This window comes from Hypanus sabinus (assembly GCF_030144855.1).
Source record: "Hypanus sabinus isolate sHypSab1 chromosome X2 unlocalized genomic scaffold, sHypSab1.hap1 SUPER_X2_unloc_22, whole genome shotgun sequence".
Lineage (NCBI taxonomy): Eukaryota > Metazoa > Chordata > Chondrichthyes > Myliobatiformes > Dasyatidae > Hypanus > Hypanus sabinus.
In genome coordinates, this window is record NW_026778993.1 from 153,138 (window position 1) to 181,051 (window position 27,914).

At 42.2% G+C, this 27,914-nt stretch overlaps 1 protein-coding gene across 1 annotated transcript in view; it reads right to left on the reverse strand.

Moving 5' to 3' along the window:
• Positions 1-1,614: 1,614 nt before the first annotated feature.
• The window catches only part of LOC132385796 (zinc-binding protein A33-like), a 57,064-nt gene continuing 30,764 nt past the window's right edge, over positions 1,615-27,914 (reverse strand). The window contains exons 3-8 of the mRNA XM_059958017.1: positions 21,789-22,722; positions 19,787-19,882; positions 19,144-19,377; positions 17,325-17,347; positions 17,119-17,237; positions 1,615-3,019 (exon numbers count right to left, since the gene is read on the reverse strand). Coding sequence (XP_059814000.1) covers positions 2,412-3,019; positions 17,119-17,237; positions 17,325-17,347; positions 19,144-19,377; positions 19,787-19,882; positions 21,789-22,199 — 1,491 coding nt within the window. The 5' untranslated portion in view covers positions 22,200-22,722 and the 3' untranslated portion in view covers positions 1,615-2,411. The remainder of the gene's footprint in view (positions 3,020-17,118; positions 17,238-17,324; positions 17,348-19,143; positions 19,378-19,786; positions 19,883-21,788; positions 22,723-27,914) is intronic.

A 27,914-nucleotide genomic window follows, 5' to 3' on the forward strand; every position in this document is an offset into this window, starting at 1 on the left:
TATTATGTTTTCTATACTCTTTAAGTAACTCATTTTCTCTTTGTTGCTTCTTCCTACTATACACTTCTCTCCTTTTCTTAACCAGATCGCCAATATCCCTTGAAAACCAAGGTTCCTTCTGCCTGTTAACTTTGTCTTTAATCCTGGCAGGAAAATACAAACTCTGCACCCTCAAAATTTCGCATGTGGAGGCCTTCCACTTACTGAACACATCCTTGTCAGGAAAAAAAAACTTATCCCAATCCACTCTTTCTATATCTTTTCTCATTTCCACAAAATTAGCCCTTCTGCTATTGAGAACGTAAACTCGAGGACCAGACCCATCCTTATCCATAATTAACCTGAAACTGATGACATTATGGTCACTGGACCCAAAAAGTTCACCTACACATACTTCTGTCACCTGACTGTCTGGTTTCCTAACAGGAGATCAAGTATTTCATCCTCTCCCGTAGGTACCTCTATATATTGCTTTAGAAAACTTTCCTGAAAACATTTCACAAACTCCAAGCCATCTCGCCCTATTACAGTTTCGGAGTGCCAGTCAATATGTGGAAAGTTAGAATCCCCTACTATTACAACTTTCTGTTTTTTACAGCGGTCAACTATCTTTATACAGATTTGCTCCTCCAATTCTCTCTGAGTTTTGGGCGGTCTATAATACACCCCTGTTAGTGTGGTCACACCTTTCCCGTTCCTCAGCTCCACCCATATGGCCTCTGTAGACAAGCCCTCCGGGCTGTCCTGTCTACGGACAGCTGTGCTGTTTTCCCTGACTAGTAATGCCACTCCACCCCCTTTCCATCCCTCCCTCTCTATCATATCTGAAACAAGAAATATTTCTATCATGTATAAACCTTAGGTGGAATTGAGATATATATCTGACAGTACCACTATATATACCTGAAATATAATCACTATGTATTAGCTATTTACTATACTATGTAATCACTTCTAGGTACTGAATATTAGTACGTATTATTTTACTAGACACATTTTGTTATGTGTTGTTTTCACTGGAGACTTTGTACTCTCTTAGCTGCATATTATGGCATTTACTTACAGAACACCTGTTTGTTTTGCAGCACTATTAGCTGCGATGTATCCCATGTATTACAGTCAGCCTTTGTTTAGTACGAGATAACGGCGGCGGACAGGGTGGTGCGAGCAGGAATGTAATGTGAGGGAGGTTGTCTGGAAAACATAATCTTGGCCACGATTAAGGTCCCAATGCGAATGGGTGAAAAATAATGGTGACGCACCGAGAGCTCGGCAAGAGCGATTGCTTAGTTAATATATAGATGATATGCTATTATAAATTGATGGGTATGCTAATGAAACCGGAATGTAACTGAGATAAGAAATTACTATGAAGAATGCTGTACACCGGTGGGCTGTCGGTGACAAGTTCATTGATTGCCTCAGCCTTTGTTTGCAAATAAAGGTTTAAACTTCTCGATGAATTGTCTGTGTTTCCTGATCATTTCAAGTAACCACGACAGTGGGAGGTTATCTTCTTATATTAATGTATTAATAATAAATTATAAATTCTACCAATGGAACCTCACTAAAGAATTCATATTCAAAATAGTATCCAACAAATCAGATTCTTGCATATATGGAAACTTAGATAACTATTTTTGTAAAAAATGTCTAACCTGAAGATATTTCAGTAAGTGTGTATGAGGGAGAGAATATTTGCTAATTAACTCTTCAAAAGTCATCAATCGACCATTACTAAATAAATTATAATAAAAATAAATAAATCTGCAAAACAAAAAGATCCCCTTAATCACTAAAGATTAAACAAGTTTGGGAGAGATAACTTAATTTGACCTTTGTTATTGAAGATGGTCAATTCTTCTTTGATATGTGCCAATCAGTGTTTAATTCAATTTAAAATTGTTCACTGTTACTATTTAACAAAGGAGAGACGATCCAAAATATTTCCTAACATAGACAATTATTGCGATAGGTGTAAAACTGAAGTAGCCACTTTTTCACATATGTTCTTGTCATGTGCTTCATTATTTTCTTTTGGAAATCTTTGTTTTCTGCAATTTCTAAAGTTCTGAAAATCAATTTACAATCTAATGTATAAAGCTTTGATTTCTGTCTACACATGCAGTCCTCGCATGACATTAATCCTCCTCCACCTCACTATCTGCTCTAACACTCTGGTTCCCCTCCCTCTCCAAATTTAGGTTAAATTCCCTGGAGCAGCTGTAGTAAATCTACCCGCAAGAATGTTAGTCCCCGTCCAGTTTCGGCGCAATCCGTTCCGTCGGAACAGGCCCCATCTTCCCGGGAACAAAGCCCAAATGTCCAGAAACATGAAGCCCTCCCTCCTGCACCATTTCCATAGCCACGTATTTAGCTGCACTCCCCGCACATTTATATTTACAGGGATTTCACTCCTGCCGCCAGTCCCGGGACCCGATCTGTTTCCAGACCGGAGCGGAACCGGAGCAGATTCTCAGCCATTGGTTTTCATCCCCAGTCCGAAAGACAGGATAAAGTTTCCCCGTGAATTTATTCCCAGTGAAGGTGTGGAGATGGGACTTGGTCTCCGCGTTGTAAAATGAAACTGTCGCGGACTCGTAACTGAGATAAACTCCCATCCTTCCGGGGATGGGACCGGCAGCGAGACGGGACCAGGGGGAGGGGAGACCACGGAACACGTCATAATACCGATATAACACGTCATAATCCCGATGTAACACGTCACCAACCCGCCCGATGATCCAGAATCCAGTCTCCGGTCTCAGTATGGCCCGTCTCTTCCTCTCCACAGACTCTGCGGCGACTCCCAGCCACCAGCTCCGAATCCCCGTCACCTCCACCTCCCAGTAATGTCTCCCCGATGTGAATCCCTCCGACCCCAGCACACATTCCCAGTATGTGAATCTCTTCCCGGTGTCAGGGAGATTCCACCGGGTCCGGGTCCGTCTCACACTCTTCCGATCCTCAGACACCTCGAGATACGGATGCGCCGTTTCCACATCCAGGGTGACAGAGACTGGGGGGAGAAGCAGAGAGTTAGAGAGTCCCCGGGGATCGGGGGGTTTGGGGGACACGGGCAGCGCGGTCCCGGGGTTCGGGGGGAGACTCGGGCAGCGCGACCCCGGGGATCGGGGGGTGACGGGCTGAGCGGCCCCGCGGATCGGGGTGGGGGTAGACTCGGGCTGCGCAGCCCCGCGGATCGGGGGTGGGGGGAGTCCCGGGCGGCGCGGCCCCGGGAATCTGGGGGAGGCTCGGGCAGCGCGGCCCCGGGAAAAAGGGAAAGGCCCCAAGTGTTTTCCGCTGGACGGAGAGCAGAGAGACCCCTGGCCCTTGACTCTTCAGACAGGGGAAACATCCTGCCTCACTCCTGCCTGTTGACCCCTGAAAGAATTTTGCGTTTCCATGAGATCTCCTCTCATTCTTCGAAACTGGGAACAGAGAATATAGAGCAGTACAGCACAGGAACAGGCCCGCCATACAATGTTCACTGTTATTTGTGAGTGGGAAGTGGGGCAGTGTGATGGTTTGAAACAGTAAAGGAGGTGATAATGGGAACCTTTAGGCCAGAATTGAATGTCAGATTGAACCAGGTGTGGATAGCATGTGGGTGAACTGTGTGTGTAGACGTAATGAGAAGCTAGTGGGGGCAAAAATTGCAGATGAGAATGACTTTGTCCCCTTTACCACAACCCCATCCCCCGCAGCCCTTAGGACAGGGGATGAATTTGCAGGGACCCTTAAGCAACACAGGTCCTGATGAAGTGTTTCAGTCTGAACCGTCGACTGTTTGCTCTTTTCCATAGAAACTTCCCGGCCTGCTGTTCCCCCAACAATTTGTGTGTGTTACAATTTTCAAATACAGAAAGAAATAAAAACCCTTCCCCCCCCCCCGCCCAACATCCCAATAGAGAAAAAAAGAAGAGGAAATAAATAAATGAACAAATAATGCCTGGATTTCGGAAGATCCCTGAATGCTCCATGGAGTTCATATTAGTTTTAATATGTATGTTTATTTCTTTCCGCAGATAACCAATAATTTTATCTTTGGAGCACGTATATATTTAATCATATTTTTTGTAAATAACGGCGCCAAATTTTCAGAAATATTCCATATTTATCTCTTAAATTATATGTGATTTTTCCAAGTGGAATACAGCTAAAATTTTCATTCTTCTGACGATCTATACTCAAGTATGAATCCGATTTCCAAGTAACTGCAATAGCCTTTTTGGCTACTGCTAATGCAATTTTTATGATTTGTTCTAATGTTTATTCAATTTGGATTTTGATTTTATCCCTTCAATATCGCCAAGTAAAAACAATATTGGATTGTGTGGAAGTTGTATTCCAATAATTTGTTCAAGTAAAACTCTTAAATTTGTCCAGAAAGGTTGAATTTTAGAACAAGAACAAGTACAGTGTAAAAATTAACAATTTCTTGATTACATCGAAAACATTGATCAGATAAATTTGAGTTTAATCTATTTATTTTTGTGGTGTAATATCAATTTGATGTAAAATGTTATATTTTACTAATCTTAGTCGAACATTTATTGTATTTGTCATACTGTCAAGACATAATCTTGACCAACTTGTTTCATCAATTTTAATATTCAAATCAGTTTCCCTTTTGTCTTGACTTATGAATTCCTTGTTTAATTGCCTGTTTTTGAATCAAATTATACATACCAGAAATAATGCTGTAAATGTTTCCTTTATGAATTAAATTTACTATTTCATTAGGTTTCAGCAATAACATTGTTTGACCCAGTTTACCTCTTAAATAAGTCCTTAATTGGAAATAACAGAACAGAGTGTTATTTGATATTTTATATTTATTCTTTAATTGGTCAAATGACCTTAATATACCTCCTTCAAAACAGTCTCTTATATATCTAATCCCTTTGTGTAACCAGTTATATAAAAGCTGATTATCCATTGTAAAAGGGATAAGTTTATTTTGAATTAAAGCTGTCTTTGATAATAAAGATGTATTTATCTCATCATCAACATTTATCTAATTCCATAAATCAATCAAGTGTTTCAGTATAGGAGATTCTTTCTTTTCCCGTATCCATTTAGATTCCCATTTATATATAAAATCTTCTGCTCTATTTTCTCCTATTATGTCTAATTATATTCTAATCCATGCTGGTTTATCTTCATCAAGAAAGGGTGCAATAAATGTAAGTTGATTTGCTTTGTAATAATTCTTAACATTTGGTAATTGTAACCCTCCTAGGTCAAATTTCCATGTGAATTTTTCCAACGATATTCTTGACATCTTACCTTTGCAAAGGAAATTCCTCACACATTTAGGAGCTAGATAGATATATGATGGGTAGGGGAATCAAGGGATATGGGAACAAGGCAGGGACTAGGTATTGATAGTGAATGATCAGCCATGATCTCAGAATGGCTGTGCAGACTCGAGGGGCCGAATGGTCTACTTCTGCACCTATTGTCTATTGTTTATTGCCTATTTATTTAACTCCAGAAAAAAATTCTGTGATAATTGTATTGGTAATGTTTGGAATAAATATTGTAATCTAGGGAATATATTTATTTTTACAGCATTGACTCTACCTACTAATTTCATTGGTAGCATCAACCATTTATCAAGATCCTCTTGAATTTGTTTTCAATAATGGCAAATAATTTAATTTATATAAATTCTTTATATTATTATCAACATTTATACCTAAATATTTTATACCATTTATTGGCCATCTAAATAGAGTTATTAATCAACATTGACTATAATCTCCTTTAGTATGTGGTAGAATTTCACTTTTATCCCAATTTATTTTGTACCCTGATATTTTCCCATATTCTTCCAATCTAGAAGATAATTTACGGAACGAATGTAATTGGTTAGTTAGATAATTCAGAACATCATCAGCAAATAAGCTAATCTTATATTCCTCCAGATTAACTCTGAAACACATAATATCTGAGTCAGTTTTAATTAATTCAGCAATGGCTCTATCGCCAACACAAATAAAGCAGATGATAATGGACAACCTTGTCTATGTTGAAATTTGTCTGAAATTATGTTGAAATTTGGTCATTTGTCACCACTTTAGCTTTGGGGTTAGTATTTGTTTTAATCCATTTTATAAAAGATACCCCGAATCCATATTTTTCCAATACCTTAGATAAAAAAAATCCCATTCCAATCTATCAAATGCTTTTTCTGCATCCAAAGCAACTGCTACACTCATTTCTTCCGTCTTTTGTGCCAAATGAATTATGCTAATTAACCGAGTTATATTATCTGTCGATTGTCTATTTTTAATAAATCCTGTTTGGTCCATATGTATTAATTTTGATAAGTATTTAGATAATCTGTTAGATAAAATTTTTGCTATTATTTTATAATCCATGTTCAACAAAGAAATAGGTCTATATGATGTTGGTTTTAAAGGATCTCTGTCTTTTTTTGGCAATACTATTAAAATAGCTGTCGAAATAGGTTCTGGAAGCTTATGCGTTCTTTCCGCTTAGTGTATTAGCTCCATAAAAGGAGGAATTAATAAATCTTTAAACCTTTTGTAAAATTCAGGCCGAAAACCATCTTCTCCTGGAGACGTATTACTCTGAAGTGATCCGAGAGCTTCTTCGACCTCTTTTAATGTAAAAGGCACATCGAATCCGTTCTGTTCTTCCAAATTCAATTTTGGGAGAGTTATTTGTGATAAAAAGCTTTCTATCTCAACAATATCATTTTGTGATTGTGATTGATACGATTCAGAATGAAAAGTTTTAAAAGTTTATAAAGGTTTATAAATAATTTTATTTACACTTGTTCTAATTGCATTTATCGTTTGGGAAGCCTGGTCTGTTTTTAACTACCAAGCAAGAATCCTGTGTGATCTTCTACCTAGTTCATAAGATCTTTGTTTAGATCTCATAATTGCTTTTTTCTGTTCGGTATGTCTGAAGTGTATTATATTGCAGTTTCTTATTAACAAGTGGTCTTTGTTTTTCTTCTGTCATATATCTTTGAGATTCTTTTTCTAATTTTGTAATCTCTTTTAACAATTGATCTATTTCTACCATATATTCCTTCTTAATTTTAGAAGTATAACATTATCTGGCCTCTCAAATATGCCTTCATCGCTTCCCATAATATAAATTCATCATCAACTGAATGTGAGTTTGTATCTAAAAAAACTTGAATCTGTTTTTTCGTAAAATCACAAAAATCTTGACGTTTTAATAATATTGAATTAAATCTACATCTGTAAATCGATTTCTCTTTATCTATCATTATCATTGTCATTATCAAGAGGGAATGATCTGACAATATTCTTGCTTTATATTCCATATTTTTCACTCTGTCCTGACTATGCGCTGATAGTAAGAAAAAACTATCCTTGAATAAGTTTTATGTCTATTTGAATAAAATGAATAATCTCTTTCTCTTGGGTTAATTCTTCTGCATTTATCCATCTAATTTAAGTCTTTCATCAATGATAAAGTTAATTTTGCTTCTTTTGGTTTTGTAAAACGTACCTAAACCTATCTAAAACTGGGTCTAGACAAAAGTTGAATTCTCCACCTATTAATAATTATCGTGTGCTCCAGCCAAATTCAAAAAAGACTCCGGTATAAACTTTACGACGTTTTCATTTGGTGGATAAATATTCACAAGAGTCCATAGTTCTGAAAATATTTGACAATGTAAAATTACATATCCACCCACAGAATCAATTAATACATTTTGTATTTTAATTGGTAAAGTTTTGTAGACCAAAATTGCAACTCCCCTCGCTTTTGAATTAAATGAAGCTGCTATAACATTTCGGACCCAATCTCTCTTTAATTTCTGATGTTCTATCTCTGTTAAAGGCGTTTCTTGTATAAAAGCTTTATCTATTTTCATTTTCTTAATGTATGTTAACATTCTTTATCTTTTCACCGGTCCATTAAGCAATTAACATTAAAACTTTCAAAAGTCAGTAAATTAGTCATTATGTTTAACGTGGTTACTCCAGTCTATAATAATACATAATAATTCAACTCTCATAGTAGCTTGGGGAATTATTTTAAAATTCTCCATGTTGCTATGTGTCTCCCCTCCGATCATCCAGGCAAAGAAAGAAAGATAAAAGAAAAATAAATCCCCTGCTGATTTTGTGAATAAAAAAAACACCACATAACCCCCTCCGTTGTGCAAACGCCATGATTACATACGTGAATCCCGTAGCGATCGATCCGAAGTTCCCCCAGCACCCCGTAACGTGAAAAAAGTATATATGAGAAAAAATATTATCGCGACTTTCGATTAATATTTCTCAATTTTTTACCTGTATCATATAATTAAAAGTATATTTAAACATTCTTTTGACCTTAATGCCCATCAGCTCACTTCAGTGTCCCTGTCTTCATCTTTAATCTGTTTCACTTTTAATTCTTTACTGTGACTAGTGAATATTTGGGAGTTCTTGTGCAAACTCCTCTGCGTCCCGATGATCAGTAAAAAATCTTCTTTTTCCGTCATCGAAAAAAAATTATCAGTGTTGCTGGGTGGCGCAATATAAATTTATAATCCTTTTCCCATAAAACATTTTTCACTAGCTTAAATTTCTTCTTTCTCTTCAAAGGCCATAAATTATATCAGAATAGAAAAGAACTGCTTTCCCTTCTATCGTCAATGGCTCAATTTTCTTTCTGGCATATTGAGCAGCCGCCTTCAGGATCTTTTCTTTATCTTTATATCTTCAGCATTTTATTAAGATTGGTCGTGGGTTTTGACGTTAAAGCTCTGTGGACCCTTTCGAATTCAATCAACTGGGTTCCCTCTTCCATTTCCAAATTTTCCGGGATCGATTTCTCAAAAAAAAAATATTGGATCCTCTCCCTCTATCCCTTCTTTTAAGACCAAAAATTTTAATATTATTTTGTCCACTAAAATTTTCAAGCATGTCCATTTTTTCCAACTGTCTTTTTCTTTCTGATGTCCAAGCAAGAGTATTATCTCCCATTTTCTTCACACTCTCAATAGTCTTTCCCGTTATTTCTTCCAGGTTTTTAATTTTCTTCTCCATTTTCTACTGATTTTTCACCATTTTATCAAACATAGCCTTCATATTTTTAATATCTTCTTGTATTATTTTTTAATTTTATTAATTCTTTTAATTCATGCAATATTTGCCCCAAAGAAGGAACTCTTATGAGTCCAGAATATCTTCCAGCTGCAATCTCTTCCTGTTGTTCTTCTTTTACCTCCCCATCTTCATCTGTATGTTCCAGAGAATCCGATTCCACCGCGGGTTCATCGTCACTTCCGCTTCCAATGCTAGCTGGGATTTGTAGTTCAAAAGTTCATGTTGCGCACGGCCTTTCCTGCGCGCACGCGCAGTACCTGTTGTTCCTTCTTGGAGATTATTGACGCTGCGGACGATTTCTGTTCTGTATCGCCAGACTGAGATGCACTTGAGGTTTCTTTGTGGTGGCCGGCTCAACTTGTACTATCCTCAAAGTAATAGTTTTCTTCCTTGTCTGTTTAGGAGGCATCTCTAAGGAAATTCCTGAGCAGTTTAGACGTAGTTTTTAGGAAATATTTACTAAATTTTCTTCACTTAACCATTAATTAGTTAGTGTTTTTTTAGGGGAGAGCTGGATATCCGCGTCTCGATCCCACGTCATCACGTGACGTTCCCCCTCAAAACAATTTGTGTGTGTTACTCCGCTTTAAATATACTCAATTATTTGGCCTCCACAGTTGCCTGTGGCAGATTCACTGTCCCGTGGATAAAGGAATTCCTCATCTCTGTCCTGAATGGACATCCCTATAGTCAGACGTTGTGCTTACCGTTCTCGACCCACCCACATTCTCCCAACATCAGATCTTTCCAGACAGGTGTCAGAGAGATCTGGCGAGAGCCTTCATCAGGACCTGTGTAGCTTGAATTACCAGCATCTGTAGATTTTCTCCTGTTTGATTTTTAAAGCAGATGTTAATAAGTAAACATCTTGATTAGTAAGATTCTCAAAAGTTATGGGGAGGAGGCGGGAACATAGGGTTGAGGTGGATAATAATTTAGCTGTTCTTCTGAACTCCTGTGAGTACAGGCCCAGAACCATCAAACACTCCTCATATGTTAACTCTTTCATTCTCAGAATCATTCTTGTGAATCTTCTGGAACCCCTCCAATGCCAGTACTTGTTTTCAGATAGAAGGGACCCAAAACTGCTCACAATGCTCCAAGTGTGGTCTGACCAATGCCTTATAAAGCCTTAGAATTACATCCTTGCTCTTGTATTATAATCCTCTCGAAATTAAAGCAAACATTGAGTTTGCCAATCTTACCACTGAGAAAAACTGCATGTTGACCTTCAGGGAATCCTGCACAAGGACACCCATGTCCTTTTGCACCTCTGATGTTTGAATTTTGCCCTGTTTACAGAATTGTCTATGCTTATATTCCTTCAGCTAACGTCGTAACTGCCTATGTTTGTACCTGCCAAACTCTACCTGTGCTACAAGATCCTTATTCCGTATACTGGTGCTTTCAAATAAGACCATAAGACAAAGCAGCATAAGCTGGCCATTCGGTGTTTCGAATCTGCTTCACCATTTTATCATGAGCTGATCCGCTCTCCCATTTATTCCCACTCTCCCACCTTCTCACCGTGCCCTCTGATGCCCTGGCTACTCAGATACTGATCAATCTCTGTCTTAAATTCACCCAATGACCTGGACTCCACTGCCGCAAGAAATTCACAGATTCACCACCCTCTAGCTAAAAAAATTTCTTTGCATCTCCGTTCTGAATGGGCGCCCTTCAATCCTTAAGTCATGCTCTCTCGTTCTAGACACCCGCACCATGGGAAACAACTTTGCCACATCCATTGTGTCCATGCCTTTTAACATCCGACCATGTTTCTGGGAGGTTCCCTCTCATTCTTCTAAACTCCACGGAGTACAATTCAAGACAGGTCAACTGTTACTCATATGTTAACCCTCTCGTTCCCGGAATTATTCTAGTGAATTTGCTCTGAAACCTCTCCAATGTCAGAACATCCTTTATTAAATAAGTAGCACAAAACTGCACACAGTATTCCCAGTGAGGCCTTATAGAGCCTAAACATCACATCCCTGCTCCTATATTCTATTTCTCTAGAAATGAATGCCAACATTGCATTCACCTTCTTCACCACCGACTCAACCTGGAGGTTAACCTTAAGGGTATCCTGCACGAGCACTCCCAAGTCCCATTGCATCTCAGAACTTTGAGTTCTCTCTCCACTTAAATAATAGTCAGTCCGTTTATTTCCTCTAGCAACGTGCATGACCATACACTTTTCAACATTGTATTTCATTTGCCACTTCTTTGACCAGTCTCCCAATCTATCCAAGTCCCTCTGCAGACTCTCTGTTTCCTCAGCACTACCGTTCCCTCCGCTTATCTTTGAATCATCAGCAAACTTAGCCGCAAAGCCATTTATTGCATAATCAAAATCGTTCATATACAACGTAAAAAGTAGTGCTCCCAACACGGACCCCTGTGGAATACCACCGGTAACAGGCAGCCAACCAGAATGGGATCCTTTATTCCCACTCTCTGTTTCCTGCCAATCAGCCAACGCTCTATCCACATATGTAAATTTCAGTAATTGCATGGGCTTTTATCTTTTTTAGCTGCCTCATGTGAGGCATCTTGTCAAAGGCCTTCTGAAAATCCAAATACACAACATCCACTGCATCTCCCTTGTCTAGCCTACTTGTAATTTCCTCAAAAAATTTCAATGGGTTTGTCAGGCAGGATTTTCCTTTAAGGAAACCATGCTGAGTTTGGCCTATCTTGTCATATGCCTCCAGGTACTCCGTAACCTCATCCTTGACAATTGACTCAAACAACTTCACAACCACCGATGTCAAGCTAACAGGTCTATAATTTACTTTTTGCTTCCTTGCCCCCTTCTTAAATACCAGAGTGGCATTTAGACTTTTCTACTCCTCCGGAACCATACCAGAGTCTATTGACTTTTGAAAGATCATTGCTAATGCCTCCGCGATCTCCACAGTTACTTCCTTCAAAACACATGGGTGCATTCCATCTGGTCCTGGAGATTTCTCTACCCTTAGACTATTCAGCTTCCTGAGTACTTTCTCTGTCGTAATTGTGACTGCGCACTTCTCTTCCCTAACACCCTTGAGTGAGGACTGATGAAAATACTCGTTCAGTTCCTAGGCTATCTCCTTTTCTCCCATTACAATTTCTGTAGCATTATATTCTACCAGTCCTATATCCACTGTCACCTGTTTTGTACACAGTATATACTTGAAAAAGCTATTAGTATTTTCTTTGATATTATTTGCAAGCTTCCTTTCATATTTCATCTTTTCCCTCTTAATGGCCTTCTTAGTTTCCCTTTGTAAGCTTTTAAAAACTTCCCAATCCTCTGTCTACCCACTAATTTTTGTTTCCTTGGATGTCCTCTCCTTTGCTTTTACTTTGGCTTTCTCTTCTCTTGTCAGCCACGGTCGCATACTTTTTCCATTTGAAAATTTCTTCTTTTTTGGAATATATCTGCCTTGCACCTTCCTCACTTCTCGCATAAACTCCAGCCACTGTTGCTCTGCCGTCCTTTTCGCTAGTGTCCCCTACCAGTCAAATTTGGCCAGTTCCTCTCTCGTGCCACTGTAATTTCCTTTACTCCACTGCAATACCGACACATCGGATTTCAGCTTCTCTTTCTCAGATTTCACAGTGAACTCAATCATGTTACGATCACTGCCTCCTAACGGTTCCTTCACTTCAATCTCTCTAATCACCTCTGGTTCATTAGACAATATCCAATCCAGTACGTCTGATCTCCCTAGTTAGCTCAGCAACAAGCTGTTCTGAAAAGCCATCTCGCAGACACTCTACAAATTCTCTCTCTTGAGATCCAGTGTCGACCTGATTTTCCCAAACCACTCGCATGTTAAAATCCCCACAATTATCATAACACTGCCATTCTGGCAAGCCTTTTCTATTTCCTGTTGTAATCTGTTGTCCACATTACTACAGCTGTTAGGAGTCCTGTAGATAACTGCAATCAGGGTCCTTTTACCCCTGCGATTTCACAGCTCAACCCAGAAAGGTTCTGCACCTTCCAGTCCTATGTCACCTCTTTCTAATGATTTAATATTATTTCTTACCAATAAAGCCACGCCACCAACTCTGCCTACCTGCCTGTCTTTCCGCTACACCGTGTATCCTTGGACGTTCAGCTCTCGGAGACATGTATCCTTTAGCCACGACTCAGTGATGGCCACAAAATTATACCTGCCAATCAGTAGCTGTACGACAAGATCATCCACCTTATTCTTTATGTTGTGTATATTTAAGCATAACACCTTGAATACAGTATTTGATACTTTTTGTTTTGATTGCACTGCAACTTATCCCATTGGCTACAAATTTGCTCCATCACCTGTCTGTCCTTCCTGACATCTTTACTGTTCACTATCTTAGGTTTATTTCTGTTTTGCTCCTCCTCCGCTCTATCATTCAGGTTTCCCATTCCCCTGCCAAATTAGCTTAAACACTCCCTAACAGCTCTATTAAACATTCCGGCTATGATATTGATCCCCTTCCGGTTCCGGTGTAACGCGTCCTTTTCGAACAGGTAATACTTGCCCCTGAAGAGATGCCAATGATCCAAGAATCTGAAGCCCTGCCCTTGCAAAAGTCTGTCAGCCACACATTCATCTGCCTGATCCTACTATTCTTCCCCTCGCTAGCACGTGGAGCTTAAATAAAGTTTCTTTTTCCAAGAAATGGGAGTACAGAACCAGAGGCCTCTGATTGAAAGTGAGACAGGACTTTATTCTGAGTCGTCTATCGGGTAGCATTGTCATAGTTAGGGAGGTTGGTAAATGGAACTTGACCTGAAACGTTGCAGATCCCTTTACTCTCATTCGCTGTTTCCTACCAATCAGCCAATATTCTAACCATGTCTGTAACTTTTCTGTAATACATGGCCTCTGAATCTGGTTACCAACTTCATGAGTGGCACCTTGTCAAAGGCCTTCCGAGATTCCAAATGTACAACATTCACTGCATCCCCTTTATCTATCCTGCTTGTAATTTCCTCAAAGAATCCCAACAGGTTTGTCAGGCAGGATATTCCATTAACGAAGCCATGCTGACTTGTCCTATCTTGTCCAGTGTCACCAAGTATTCCATAGCCTCACATTTAACAATTGACTCCAATTTCTTCCCAACCACAGATATGAGGCGAACTGTTGTATAATTTCCTTTCTGTTGCCTTCCTCTTTACTTAAAGAGTTGTGATGTTTGCAATCTTCCAGTCCTCTGGCACCATGCCAGGGTCCAACGTTTCTTGAAAGATCATTTGAAACACCACCAAAATGTCTACCTCAACCTCTTTCAGAACACTAGGGTGCAGTTCATCTGGTCCGGGTGACTTGTGTACCTTGAGACCTTTCAGCTTTTTGAGCACCTTCTCCCTTGTAACAGTAACTGCACTCACTTCTCCTCCCTCGAACCCTTCAACACCGGGCACAGTGCTTGTGTCTTCCACGGTGAAGATGGGTGCAAAATATTTGGTATATCTGCCATCTCTTAATCCCGCGTTATTATACATCCGGCCTCATTTTCTAGTTGTCCTATATCCACTCTCATCTCTGCTTTAATTTTTTTACACTAGTTGAAAAACAATTTGATATTGTTTGTTAACTTGTTTTACAAAGACAGGTGTGTAAAAAGGGCCTGAAGGTTCATTGGATACCAGAGTCACCACAACCACAACCTGTACCAGTTGCTACCATCCGGGATACGGTACCGCAGCATAAAAGCCGGGAGCAACAGGCTCCGGGACAGCTTCTTCAACCAGGCCAGGAGACTGCTGAACTCATGCTGACACAACTGTATTTCTATGTTATATTGACCAGCATGTAATACATATAATTCATTATAAATTACTATAAATTTCACATTGCACATTTAGGTGGAAACACAACGTAAAGATTTTTAGTCCTCATGTATCTGAAGGATGTAAGTAATAAAGTCAATTCAATTCAAATAAGTCAATTTATTGTTTATTTTTTTCTTCCAATCATTCTTTTAGCTCCGCTCTGCAGATATTTAAAAACTTCCCAATCCTCTGTCTTCCTACTAATTTTTGATTAGTTGTATGCCCTCTCTTTTGCCGTTACAATAACCTGCCTTCCCTTGTCAGCCACGGTTTTACTATTTTGCCATTTGAGTATTTATTTATTTTTGGAATACATCTTTCCTTCACCTCTCTCATTCTCCCAGAAACTGACACCATTTCTGTTCTTCCCTATCCCTGCCAGCTTCTCCTTCCAATTTGCTTTGGCCAACTCCTCTCTCAGAGCACTGTAATTTCGTTTACTCCTCTGAAATACTACAATGTCAGACTTTACTGTCTCCTTATCAAATTTCAAGATGAACTCTGTCATGTTGTGAGCACTGCTTCCTAAGGTTTCTTTTAACTACTCACTTCTGGTTCAATACATAACACCCAATCCAGTAGAGCTGTTCCCCGAGTAGGCTCAACGACAAACTGCTCTAGAAAGCCATTACAATGCATTCAACAAACTCACTCTCTTGAGATCCTTTACCAAACTGATTTTCCCAAATGACCTGCATGTTGAAATCTCCCATGATTATCCTAACATTGTCCTTTTCATCAGCCTTTTCTATTTCCAGTTGTAATCAGTGGGCATCAGCCCACTGACTGTTGGGAGGCCTGTATATGACTGGTGTCATTTTTACTTTTGCAGTTCCTTACCTCACCCACAAGGATTCAACATCGTCCAATCCTATGTCACATCTTGCTGCTGATTTACCAGCAGAGCCACACCACTCCATCGGCCTTCCTTCCTTCCTCCAATACATTGTGTAACCTTGAACATTCAGCTCTCTGCTACAACCATCCTTCAGCCACAACATCATACCTGACAATCGGTAATAGTGCAACAAGATCATCCACCGCATTTCTCATACTCCATGTGTTGGGATAAAACACTTGGTGTACTGTATCTGCTCCCCTTTTTAATTCTGCATCCTCAATGCACTGATACTCATCCTGCTGGCTGCCATTTTGTCCTGGTATCTGTCCGCCCTATCTGACAGTCTGACTGCACGCTATCTTTGCATTTCACCATCAGTTCAGACCCTCCCCAACAGCTCCGTCAAACCTCGCTCACCGAGAATTTTGTTCTCCCTCGGGTCGAGGTGCGACCCATCCCTTTTGAGCAGGTCATTCCTCAACCAGAACAGATCCCAATGATCCAGGAATCTGAATCCCTGTCCCCAGCACCATCTTCTCAACCACGCTTTATTTGCCAAATTATCCTGTTTCTACCATCACCAGCAATCAAGAAATTACAACCCTGGAGGCTCTGCTTCTGAGATTTCTACCAAACTCTCCCAATTCTATATTCAGGACCTCTTTGCTTTTACTTCCAATGTCATTGTCACAAATTTACCAAGATATCTGGCTCTTTTCCCTCCCTCTCTAAAATGCTGCGGACACGATTCGAGGCATCCCTGACCCTGGCACCCAGGAGGCAACAAACCATTCGGGTGTCCCGTTCACATCAATAGATCCTCATGTCTGTTCCCCTGATGACACAGTCCCCGATCACGACCACTCCCCTCTTCTGCCTCTAACAACAGTGAGAGATGCTGATCCGGAAGGGGGAAGACCTGCGTCAATCAGAGTCTGCACTCACAGCGCACATGAAGGACTTGTGTATTTTCCTGACAATCCCTGTCACCACACTGATACCTGCTTTTATTCCCTACAATATTATCATCAGTATTAAATTCCCAGTTCTTCTGGTAGATCCAGACTCATGTCCTGGTGTGTTAGTGCATTTGCCTGGGATCAGGACACAGTGGTTCATCTGCCAGTCCCGTGTATTGGTTGTATTGTGACCCTGTGCTGGTGTGTTCAGGGGTCTGACATCTCCAGCTGACCATGTGACAGTGATGCCTACCAGTCGGTGGGGTTGATGTAAAATAAACTTCAGTTCCCCTTCAGCCCAGTATTACAATCTTTGCCTCAAATTGGAACTAAATTGAACTTCATAAACAAGGAAAAATTAATCTTTATAAGTTTTACCTCGATTAATAGCATCAAGCGTTTCTCTCAGCACTGTTTTCAACAAATAGAGGTGATCGAATTTTTCAACCGATAGGGTCTCATCAGTCACTGACAATTCCTGGAGATCGTCATTAATCCTGTAAATATTAAACTGCTGGTTATAAATTGCTATTCTGAACTATTTTGCAAATTCATTCAAGGTTTCAGTGAAGAGTCTGTTCTACCTCCTGTTCCGACGAGATTCCTCCTGAAATAAATAAAACACAGATCCGATTAGAATTGGACTTACTGTCCACATCCTGAATTTCATCCAAATTATTACAAGGTGTTGAAAATTCCCACTCCCACAGTCACTCATACACACGGACAATACAGAACCACGGGGTAAATGACAGGGAAACTTTCTGAATGTCAGACCATTACTGAGAAGATGGAACTTACAGGGAAGACAGGACAGGCTGTGCATTATCATCTGGATATGACGTCAGTGTGATAGGATTGAGGAATTTAAGTTCAGTGATGTATGTGATTGTGTGTGGGTAGAGGAAGTACCTCTATTTATGCGGAGACTTGTGGGGAGATGTAATTCCAGATGGATTTTAACCAATTCCACAAGAAATTTAGTGAAGAGGATGTGTAACTCAGTGCCACAGGAGTGGGTGAAATGGAACAGCAGAGATTGAATGTAATGGGGAGGCTGGATAAACACATGAGGGACCAGAGATTTCGGGGAACTGTTGCTGGGTGTGGTGAGTAGGTGGGTGGAGGATTGTGAAGCAGGGAAATTGAGAGGAGAAAATGGACCGAATGACCTGGTTATGTTTTGCTGATTGAATGTTATCTGTAAAAGTAAAGAGACAATAATAGTTTTCCTAATCTGATGGAAACCGGATACAGAAGATAAGTCTGATGTGTGGGTCAAATTCTTTGTTCTCACTGATTGACAGAGAGACCCTCACACCCACTCCACCAAACACATTCACAGCCTATGACTGGAAATGGGAGTTAATTGGAGTTTTAGAGGATATTTAATGTAGAATTAAGGACACTGTCAGCAGCTCTGTGTTGTGATCAGACTACATAATTTCAGAGAAATTTGCATTATGTCCTGGGATGTACAGAAGTTGTGCAAGTCCAGTTTTGGGACAATAGACAATAGGTGCAGGAGTAGGCCATTCGGGCCTTCTAGCCATCACCGCCACTCACTGTGATCATGGCTGACATACATAATCTGTATCCCGATCCTGTCCTCTCCCCATCTCGCTTGACCCTGCTATCTATAAGAACTCTATCTAACCCTGTCTTGAAGCACCCAGGGTCTTAGCCTTCACTGCCTTCTGGGGCAGAGCATTCCACATATCCACCACTCTCTGGGTGAAAAAGTTTCTCCGCATCACTGTTCTAAATGGCCTACCCTTTATTCTTAAACTGTGGCCTCTAGTTCTGGACTCACCCATCAGCGGAAACATGCTTCCTGCCTCCAGCGTGTCCAATCCCTTAATAATCTTATTATTATGGGACAACAACTACCCTGAATAGTTGTATAAGTTGTCTGGTGAGAAACAGTTTACTGCCATTTGTAAATACTGTGTGTAGGAGCAACACGTCTGTTTTCTGTCTGCATTGTATTCTGTGTTACGTGTTTATTATGGTAACTCGTCACGTGATTGGGGACGTGGTAAAAGCGAAGGGAAAAAGTTACGTATCTGTACTTTGTTCTGGGCAGTTTTGAGCTGGGGACGGGCGGATGTCATTCTGTTCTTGACCGCTGTGTTGCAGCTTACTTTACAATGAATTACCCTGAAGTTTCATCGCTTCAAGATTGTATTTTACTAATGAAGGACTGAAAGCGTATCTTGGACATTTTCAAATGTCATTATTGGAGTGATTGGAGGGCGCATCATGCAATTTTAACATCTGTGTGAGGTCGCCAGCAGCGGGAATTGATTTGTTAGAATAGGCCGCTGTGCTGTGTTTATTTCAAATATACCACTGTTTATTTAGTGCCCTTTGACAGAAACAAATTGAAATATAATCCCTCACCTTGAGAAATATCACGTTGTCTTTTTGATCCATTTGTTCCTTTAACTTAGTGATTTCCTCCTGAATAATCCTTATATTCTCTTGAAGAGCGAGATGATTTTTCTCCATTGGGTTGAGAATCCTCTTCTCTTCTTCCCTGAGATCCCTGAGTAAGATTTGCTCCTTCTCAGTGATAATCTGGCGCAGTTCAGCAAACTGTGCTGTGACGTGGGACAGAAGGCTGTGTGACTGTTCCTGTCCAATGAAAGTGAAGATTAATATACTGCATTGCTGTGCTCTGTTTCCTTTTGTCGTTCAGTTCGGTCTATTGGAGTTCATGCTACTTCTGAGTGCATTCCCAGCAACACAATTCCCTCATGTTTTCCTGAAACCTGTTCTCACTTATTGACCCATAAACTCCCATCTGATTCACACACACCCTCCCCACCTTTACAGGGTCAACGGTAATTAGCCATTCATCCGGCATGTCCTTGAGATGTGTCGGAATCTCTCGTGGTAATAGGGAGAGCATGCAAACTCCACACAGACAGCAGCAGAGGTTAGGATCGAACCCAGGTCACGGGAGCTGCGATACTCGGCTATTCTGCATTAAATGGAGCAAAACTCGACAATAATATCAGAAATTCCACTCAGGAAGCCTCACCTGAACTCCGGAAATTTTCTCTTTCTGTTGCTGCTCCTTTTCCTGGAAGTCTGATTTCTTTTTTGTGAGAGAGTCTAAGGAAGATTTTAGCTGATCCTAGAAGTCAGAGAGTGAAGGAAATAGAAACAAAGATGCATCAAAATAACAGGGATCAACCCCAATTATCACACAAAATGCCGGAGGAACTCAGTGAGTCAAGCAGAACAGAAAATAACATAAGAACATAAGAGATAGGAGCAGGAGATAGGAGATAGGAGCCAATGGGCCCCTCAAGCCTGCTCCACCATTCAGCAAGATCATGGCTGATCCAATCTTTACTCTAGTTATCACCGAATCCCACAAGGCAACAGTGGCAACCAACAGGGCACCATGCCGCCCATGTTATATTATTATTCAACCCGCCCAAGACATGAGATCACCCGGGGAAAAAAGATTTGCCAATTGAGGAGAAAAAATCTTGAAAATTCCTCTCCGACCCATCCAGGCTATCGAAAACTGGTCCAGGAGATCATTGGCTAATCTAAACCTAGCCTCATGTCCACTTACATGCTCACTCACCGTATCCCCTAATGCCAGATTTATCCAGGAAAATGTCTATCTCCGTTTTGAATTTATTGAGTGTAGTTGCTTCCACAGCTCTCTGGGGCAGTTAAATTCCACAGCCCCACTACCCTCTGAGTGAAGAAATTTCTCATCTCAGTCCTGGAACGGCATCCCCTTACTTTAAGATTATGCACCCTAATCCTATTTTCACCCATCATTGGGAACATTCTCCCCGCATCCACCCGATCAAGCCTCTTCACAATCTTATATGTTTCAATAAGATCGCCTCTCATTCTTCGGAACTCCAATGAGTAGAGTCCCAATCTACTCAACCTCTCATCATACATCAATCCACCCATCCCCGGAATTAACCTAGTGAACCTTCTCTGCACTGCCTCGAGAGCCAGTATGTTCTTTCCTAAATATGGACACCAGAACTGCATGCAGTACTCCAGGTGTGGTCTCACCAATACCCGGTACAACTGCAGTAAGACCTCCCTGTTCTTATACTCCATCCCCCTAGCAATAAACTGCTGCACTTGCATACTAACTTTTTGTGTTACCTGCAACAGGACCCCCAGATCCCTTTGCACAGAAGCACTTTCCAATTTCTCTCTATTTAGATAATAACTTGCTGCATTATTACCTCACAATTGCCAGCATCATATTTCATCTGCCAAATGTCTGCCCAATCACTCAGCCTATCTATGTCCCCCTGCAGGGTTTCAATGTCCTCCACACTCCCTCCCATCTTTGTGTCACCAGCAAACTTCGATACGTTGCACTTAGTCCCTTTCTCCAAATCATTAATATAGATTGTAAAGAGTTGGGGTCACAACACCAGGACCCCAACATCATGGGCAGCATTTATCCAGGGGAAATAAACAGTCGGTGTTTCTGGATGAGACCCTTCATTACGACTGCGAAAGAATGGGACAGAAGCCAGAATAAAAAGGTTGGTATGAGAACCAGCTGACAGGTGACGGGTGAGACAACGTGAGGGGGAACGTGGGGCAGGGGGATGAGGTGAGAAGCTGAGAGTGGATAGTTGGAAGAGGTAAAGGGCAGGGGAAGAAGGAATCTAATACGAGCGGACAATGGACCATGGAAGAAACGGGAGGAACTGGGCTGTTTGCGGCCCTGAATGGTAACGAGGGACGAGGTTAGGAGTCAGGTGTAGCACTTGTCCCGCCTGGAGGTGTCAGTGACAGGAGGGGGATTAGTGGGGAGGAGTGAATGAACAAGGGCGATACAGTACGTACAGCGCGATCCGAATTGAGAGCGGAGAGTTGTGGGGAGGGGAGGGTCTGGGCTGTTGGAGGGAGAGATGTATTTGGTGGTAGAATCCCGTTGGAGATGGTGAAAGTTGCGGGGCATGATGTGTTCGATGTGAAGGCTCCTGTGGTCCCCGGCAGAAGAATGGAGGATAGAGTGAAAATCAAATTCGGGTTAGTTTTACCTTGTAAATTTTAACAGCTTCTTTAATCGTCTTGAAGCGGTGCTCTCTGTGTTCCTGCGCAGCTGCACAGATCACACAGATCAGTGTCTTGTCCGTTTCACAAAACAGCTTCAGTTCTTCCTCATGTTCCTCACACTGACGTTTACTTTCCTTCCCTTTCTGGTTCAGGTTTAAATTCCGAAATTTTTGTGTCAGATTTGCTAAGGCCCGATTCACCCTAAGGGTGTCGTCAGCAATCATTTCTCCACATTCCGGGCAGGGGTTTCTTTGCTCCCTTTCCCAACATCGTGTGATACAAGAGCGACAGAAGTTGTGTTCGCACTCCAGTGATACCGGATCGGTGAAGAAATCCAGGCAGACGGGACAAATTACCTCCTCGCTCAAACTCTCGGTCTCTCCTTTGGTAGCCATGTTAACTCCGGGCACTTCCTGATTCAGAATGCTTTCACCTTCGGGGAGCTGCTGATCCCCTGCAGTACCGCGATTGTCCACTACGCGCACTGCAGTCTCAGGGAGTGAACATTATGTTGCTGTCTGGGGGAGGAATTGTATCTATATCAGGGAGGGATCAGAAACAGATTAAGCATGTCGGAACAGTCTCAGGGAATGAACATTCTGCTGCTGGATGTGTTCAATGGGAAGTAATAGTGGTAATTTCCATCGCAGAGTGAGATCAGCAACGCATTAAACAGATCAGAACAGAAATGAGTACTCGGCCGTGGACTGCCTGAACCCGGCTCCGAAAGGAGCGGCGTTGGGCCTGGGGTTTGCAACCTGGTCCCGAAAAGTGGCAGTGCACAGAAATGTCAAATTAATCTCCAAAGGCCTCATCCCTGAGATCGGACGGTCCATCCCCTGGAAGACGATTGAATCTGAGACGAGGGGAATCTGAGGAGCTGCTGTTGACGGCCTGTGTCCCGGTAGGCGTGATGGGCTAAAGAAGAAGCAGAACAGAAATGAGGCCGGAGAGAAGAGCCTGGTTCAGTCTGAGGCAGGACTGAAAGGGACAAGTTCTGAAAAGAGAGGCACAAGAGACTGCAGATGCTGGAATCTCGAGTAACAAACTCGAGGGACTGAGCGGGTCAGGCAGCATCTGTGGACAGAAATGTAAAATCGACTTTCAGGTCGAGATCCTTCAGCTAGACTGTCTCAACCCGAAATCTCGATTGCTATTTCCCTCATTCTAGGGGTAGATAAATCTCCCAGACCAGATGGAATGCACCCTCGTGTTCTGAAGGAAGTCGCTGTGGAGATCGCGGAGACATTAGCAATTTCCCTCTCCCCAGGTAAGTTTTGGCACAATGATCAAAGAAGTTCATCGCCCTCTTGATGAACAGACACAAGGTATTGGATTCGGCCCGGTACATCCCGGATGGATCCTCCCAACCACTGAGCACATCGACATGAAACGCTGTTGAAGTAGAGCAGTGTCCATCATCAGAGATGCTCACCACCCAGCCCAGGCACTTTTCTCGCAGCTGAAATCAGGGAGAAGGTACAAAAGTCTCAGGACTCGCAGCACCAGGTTCAGGAACAGTTACTACTCCTCAACCATCAGTTTCGGGAACAACACAGGATAACTACACTCACTTATCGTCCATTGAGATGCTCCCACAACCAATCATCGTAACAAAATGAGTGAAATCGGAGGTGGTCTGACTGAAACTGAGCGCATTGTGCCCGTCTCAGAATTAGATAAGTAAAAGGGACAGGCTCAATCTCACAGGATATTGACAGGATTGGGGCAGGAACAGCAGGACTTGTTCAAGTATATAAAAATACAGGTGAGTACAGATACAGGACAGATAGAAGATGATGCTAAAGAAATTGTAATGGGAGGAAAGGAGATGGCTGAGGAACTGAATGAGTATTTGCATCAGTCCTCACTGAGGAAGATATCAGCAGTATACCGGACACTCAAAGGTGTCAGGGAAGCGAAGTGTGCGCAGTCACAATTACGACAGAGAAAGTACTCAGGAAGCTGAGTAGTCTAAGGGTTGATAAATCTCCAGGACCAGATGGAATGCACCATTGTGTTTTGAATGAAGAAGCTGTGGAGATTGCGGAGGCATTAGCAAAGATCTTTTAAAAGTCACTAGATTCTGACCTGGTTTCGGAGGACTGGAAGATTGCAAATGTCACTCCGCTATTTAAGAAGGGGGCAAGGAAGCAAAAAGAAAATCATAGACTTGTTAGGTTGACATCGGTGGTTGGGAAGTTGTTGGAATCGATTGTCAAGGATGAGGTTACGGAGTATCTGGAGTGATAAGACAAGGTAGGCCTAACTCAGCATGGTTTCCTTGAAGGAAAATCCTGCCTGACAATCCTAGTGCAGTTTTTTGAGGAAATTACAAGTAGGCTAGACAAGGGATATGCAGTGGATGTTGTGTATTTGGATTTTCAGAAGGACTTTAACAAGGTGCCGCATATGAGGCTGCTAAACAAGATAAGAGCCCATGGCACTGCGGATACATCTGTCGATAGAGCGTTGGCTGATTGGCAGGAAACAAAGAGAGGGAATAAACGGATCCCATTCTGGTTGTCTGCCAGTTACCAGTGGTGTTCTACATGGGTCCGTGTTGGGGCTGCTTCTTTTTACGTTATATATCATCGATTTGGATTATGGAATAGATGGCTTTGTGGCTAAGTTTGCTGATGATACAAAGATAAGTGGAGGGGACGGTAGTACTGAGGAAACAGAGAGTCTGCAGAGAGACTTGGATAGATTAGTAGAATGGTCAAAGAAGTGGCAAATGGAATACAATGTTGAAAAGTGTATGGTCATGCACTTTGGTAGAAGAAATAAACGGGCAGATTATTATTTAAATGGAGAGAGAATTCAAAGTTCTGAGATGCAACGGGACTTGGGAGTTCTCGTGCAGGATACCTTTAAGGTTACCCTCCAGGTTGAGTCGGTGGTGAAGAAGGCGAATGCAATGTTGGCATTCATTTCTAGAGGAATGGAGTATAGGAGCAGGGATGTGATGTTGAGACTCGATGTTACTGGTAAGACCTCACTTGGAATAATGTGTTCAGTTTTGGGCTCCTTATTTCAGAAAGGATGTGCTGACGTTGAAGAAGTTTCAGAGAAGGGTCACTAGAATGATTCCGGGAATGAGAGTGTTAACATATGAGGAATATTTGACCGCTCTTGGACTGTACTCCTTGGAGTTTAGAAGAATGAGGGGGATCCTCACAGAAACATTTCGAATATTAAAAGGCATGGACAGAGTGGATGTGGCAAAGTTGTATCCCGTGGTGGGGGAGTCTAGTACGAGAGGACATGACTTGATGATTGAAGGGCGCCCATTCAGAATTGAGATGTGAAGAACTTTTATTAGCCTGAGGGTGGTGAATCTGTGGAATCTGTTGCACACCCTCAGGGTAGGGGGTCGCCCTTTCAAAACAGAGATGCGGAGAAATATCTATATAAGGCGTGGTGAATTTGTGGAATTCGTAGCCACACACAGCTCCGGAGGCTAGGTCGTTGGGTGTCATTAAGCCGGAGATGACATGTTCTTGATTGGACATGACAGCAGAGGCTACGGGGAGAAAGTGAGGAGGGAAAAAGAATCATCCATGATTGAATGGCGGAGCAGACTCGATGGACCAGGCGGCTTAATTCTGCTCCTGCGTCTTATGGTTTTATGTTCTGAGTGAAGGGCAGACCAGGCGCAATGGGCCGAATAACCACGCCTCCTCCTGTTTCTTATTTTATAAAACAGTAGTTCCGCTTAGCGCCTTGTCCTCCCTTGGCCTTCAGCCGGTGGATTGCACAGGGGAGCGGTGTGAGCTCCGGAGATCAGTCGGCAGCCGCTGCGGTTATTTCATGTTCCTGTTATTTATTGCTATTTATTTTTATTTTTATGTGCACAGTTTATTGTCTTCCGCACTCTGGCTGATCTTTCACTGATCCAGTTATAGTTACTATTCTGTCGATCTTCTCTGTGTCCGCAGCAAAATGCTTCTCGGGGTTGTATGTGGTGAGTTATCCGTACTCTGATCATAAAATTTACTCTGAAGTTTAAGTTTCGGGGAAATTCCTTCGATTCCGAGAACAAACTGTGACTGACATCTCCAGCTCCCGGTAGCAGCCCGTCAGTCACACTTACAGCCAATCAGCGACACCGCTGGGAGAGTGTTGCTCCCATTGGCTAACTACCAGTGGGCGGGAAGGTGAATGTTTGGAAGTGAGAGCGAGTGGACACTGGGAGAGGCCGGAGATTGGGAGCTAAATGTCGGGGAACGGATGCAACACCGGCCGGGTGAATCCTTCCCATGGCAGAGATTCCGTGAGATGATTCATCTGAACGGAGGGTGGCCGGTCTTTTCCTGCCGAGAATCAGGGGCCTTTTGTCGGGAGTTTCCTCCCAGACCTGTCTCCGGCTGCTGGGAGCCCGGATCTGACCCGCAACGGCAGCCGATGGATCTCCGGTGCTCTCAACCGGACGGGCTGAAACCCAAGGGAAAACAAGGCGCAATTTCATCCTTTAGAAAATAAGAAACTGCAGCAGGCGTGTCCATTCGGCCCCTTGCCCCTGTTCTGCCTTTCACTCCGATCATGGCTGATCTTTGACCTCAGCGAAAATTTCTTGCAACGTTCCCATCATCGCTGAGTCCTTCAATATTTCTTGTGCATTTAGAAACCTTGTGGGGAAAAATCCAAAGATTTGACGCACTCCTCATTTGAGTCCTGTCAGCTGACATCGGATTCTAAGTCTGTGACCTTATTCAACACTCATTGAAGAAAAACGCCATTTCTGCCCCACCCTTTCAATACCCGGTGAGACTGTGTCTGTCTCAGTTAGACCACCTCTTATTTCTCTAATTTTGAGACAGGCCCAGTCAGTGTAATCTCTCTGAGGACGCTACCGCACCCCCCAAATCAATCTCTGAAACCTTCACTTCATTCCCTTCATCCCACAAGCTGACTCCGGGAGGGAGACCAGACCTGTGCACAGTGTTCCATGTACGCTCTCTGAAGGACCCCATATACCTCCAGAGGAGATCTTTATTCTTCTATTCAAACCTTCCTTCCCATTCAATGCTCTTCATTTAATATCCAACTCAAACAGTGAACAGACACGACACAGCCTCAGCCATGAATTTAAAGGGCAGGTGTTGCAACAGTTTGAGCTTCATACCGGGGGCCACGGAGCAAGCAGGAGCAACAAAAGGAGGAATGTGGGAGTGTTCTATGTCTGAGCCCAGCTGAGTGTGCTTGTGTATCAGAATCGGAATCAGGTTTAATATCACCGGCATATGTGCTGAAATGTGTTGTTTTGTGACAGCCGTACATTGCAATACATAGTAATAAAAATTTTAAATCACAATAATTATTTATAAAAGTAAATTCAAAACGTAGTGCAAAACCGGAGGGAAAATACTGAGGAAATGTTCTTGAGTTCATTGTCCATTCAGAAATCTGATTGTGGGGAAGAAGCTGTTCCTGAACCGGTGAGTGTGAGTTCAGGGTCCTGTACATCCTCCTTGATGGTAGAAATGAGAAGAGGTCATGTCCTGGGTGATGGGGGTCCTTAATGATGGATGTCACCTTTTTGTGGCATCATCTTTTGAATGTGTCCTGGATGCTGTGGATTCCAGTGCCCATGAAGGAGCTGGCTGAGTTTACAACTTTCTGCAGCATTTTCCGATCCTGAGCAGATGTCCTTCGAGATGTTGACAGGCAGGAAATGGAAACTGCTCACCCTTTTCACTTCTGATCCCACGATGAGGACTGGTGTGTGTTCCCTCGACTTCCCTTTCCTGAATCCACAATCAATTCCTTTGTCTTCGTGATGTTGAGTGCAAGGTTGTTGCTGTGACACCACTGAACTTGCTGATCTATCTCACTCCTGTGCTCTTCCTCATCACCATCTGAAATTCCAGCAACAATAGTTGTGTCATCAGCAAGTTTATAGATGAGCCTAGACACAAAGACGTGGTGTAGAGAGAGTGGAGCAGTGGGCTGAGCACGCATCGTTGAGATGTGCCAGTGTTGATTGTCAGCAAGGAGGAGATGTTATTTCTGATCCACACAGACTGGGGTCTCCTGGTGAGGATCCAGTTGCAGAAGGAGGTACAGAGGCCCAGGTTTGGAGCTTGTTGATTACAACTGAGGGTCTG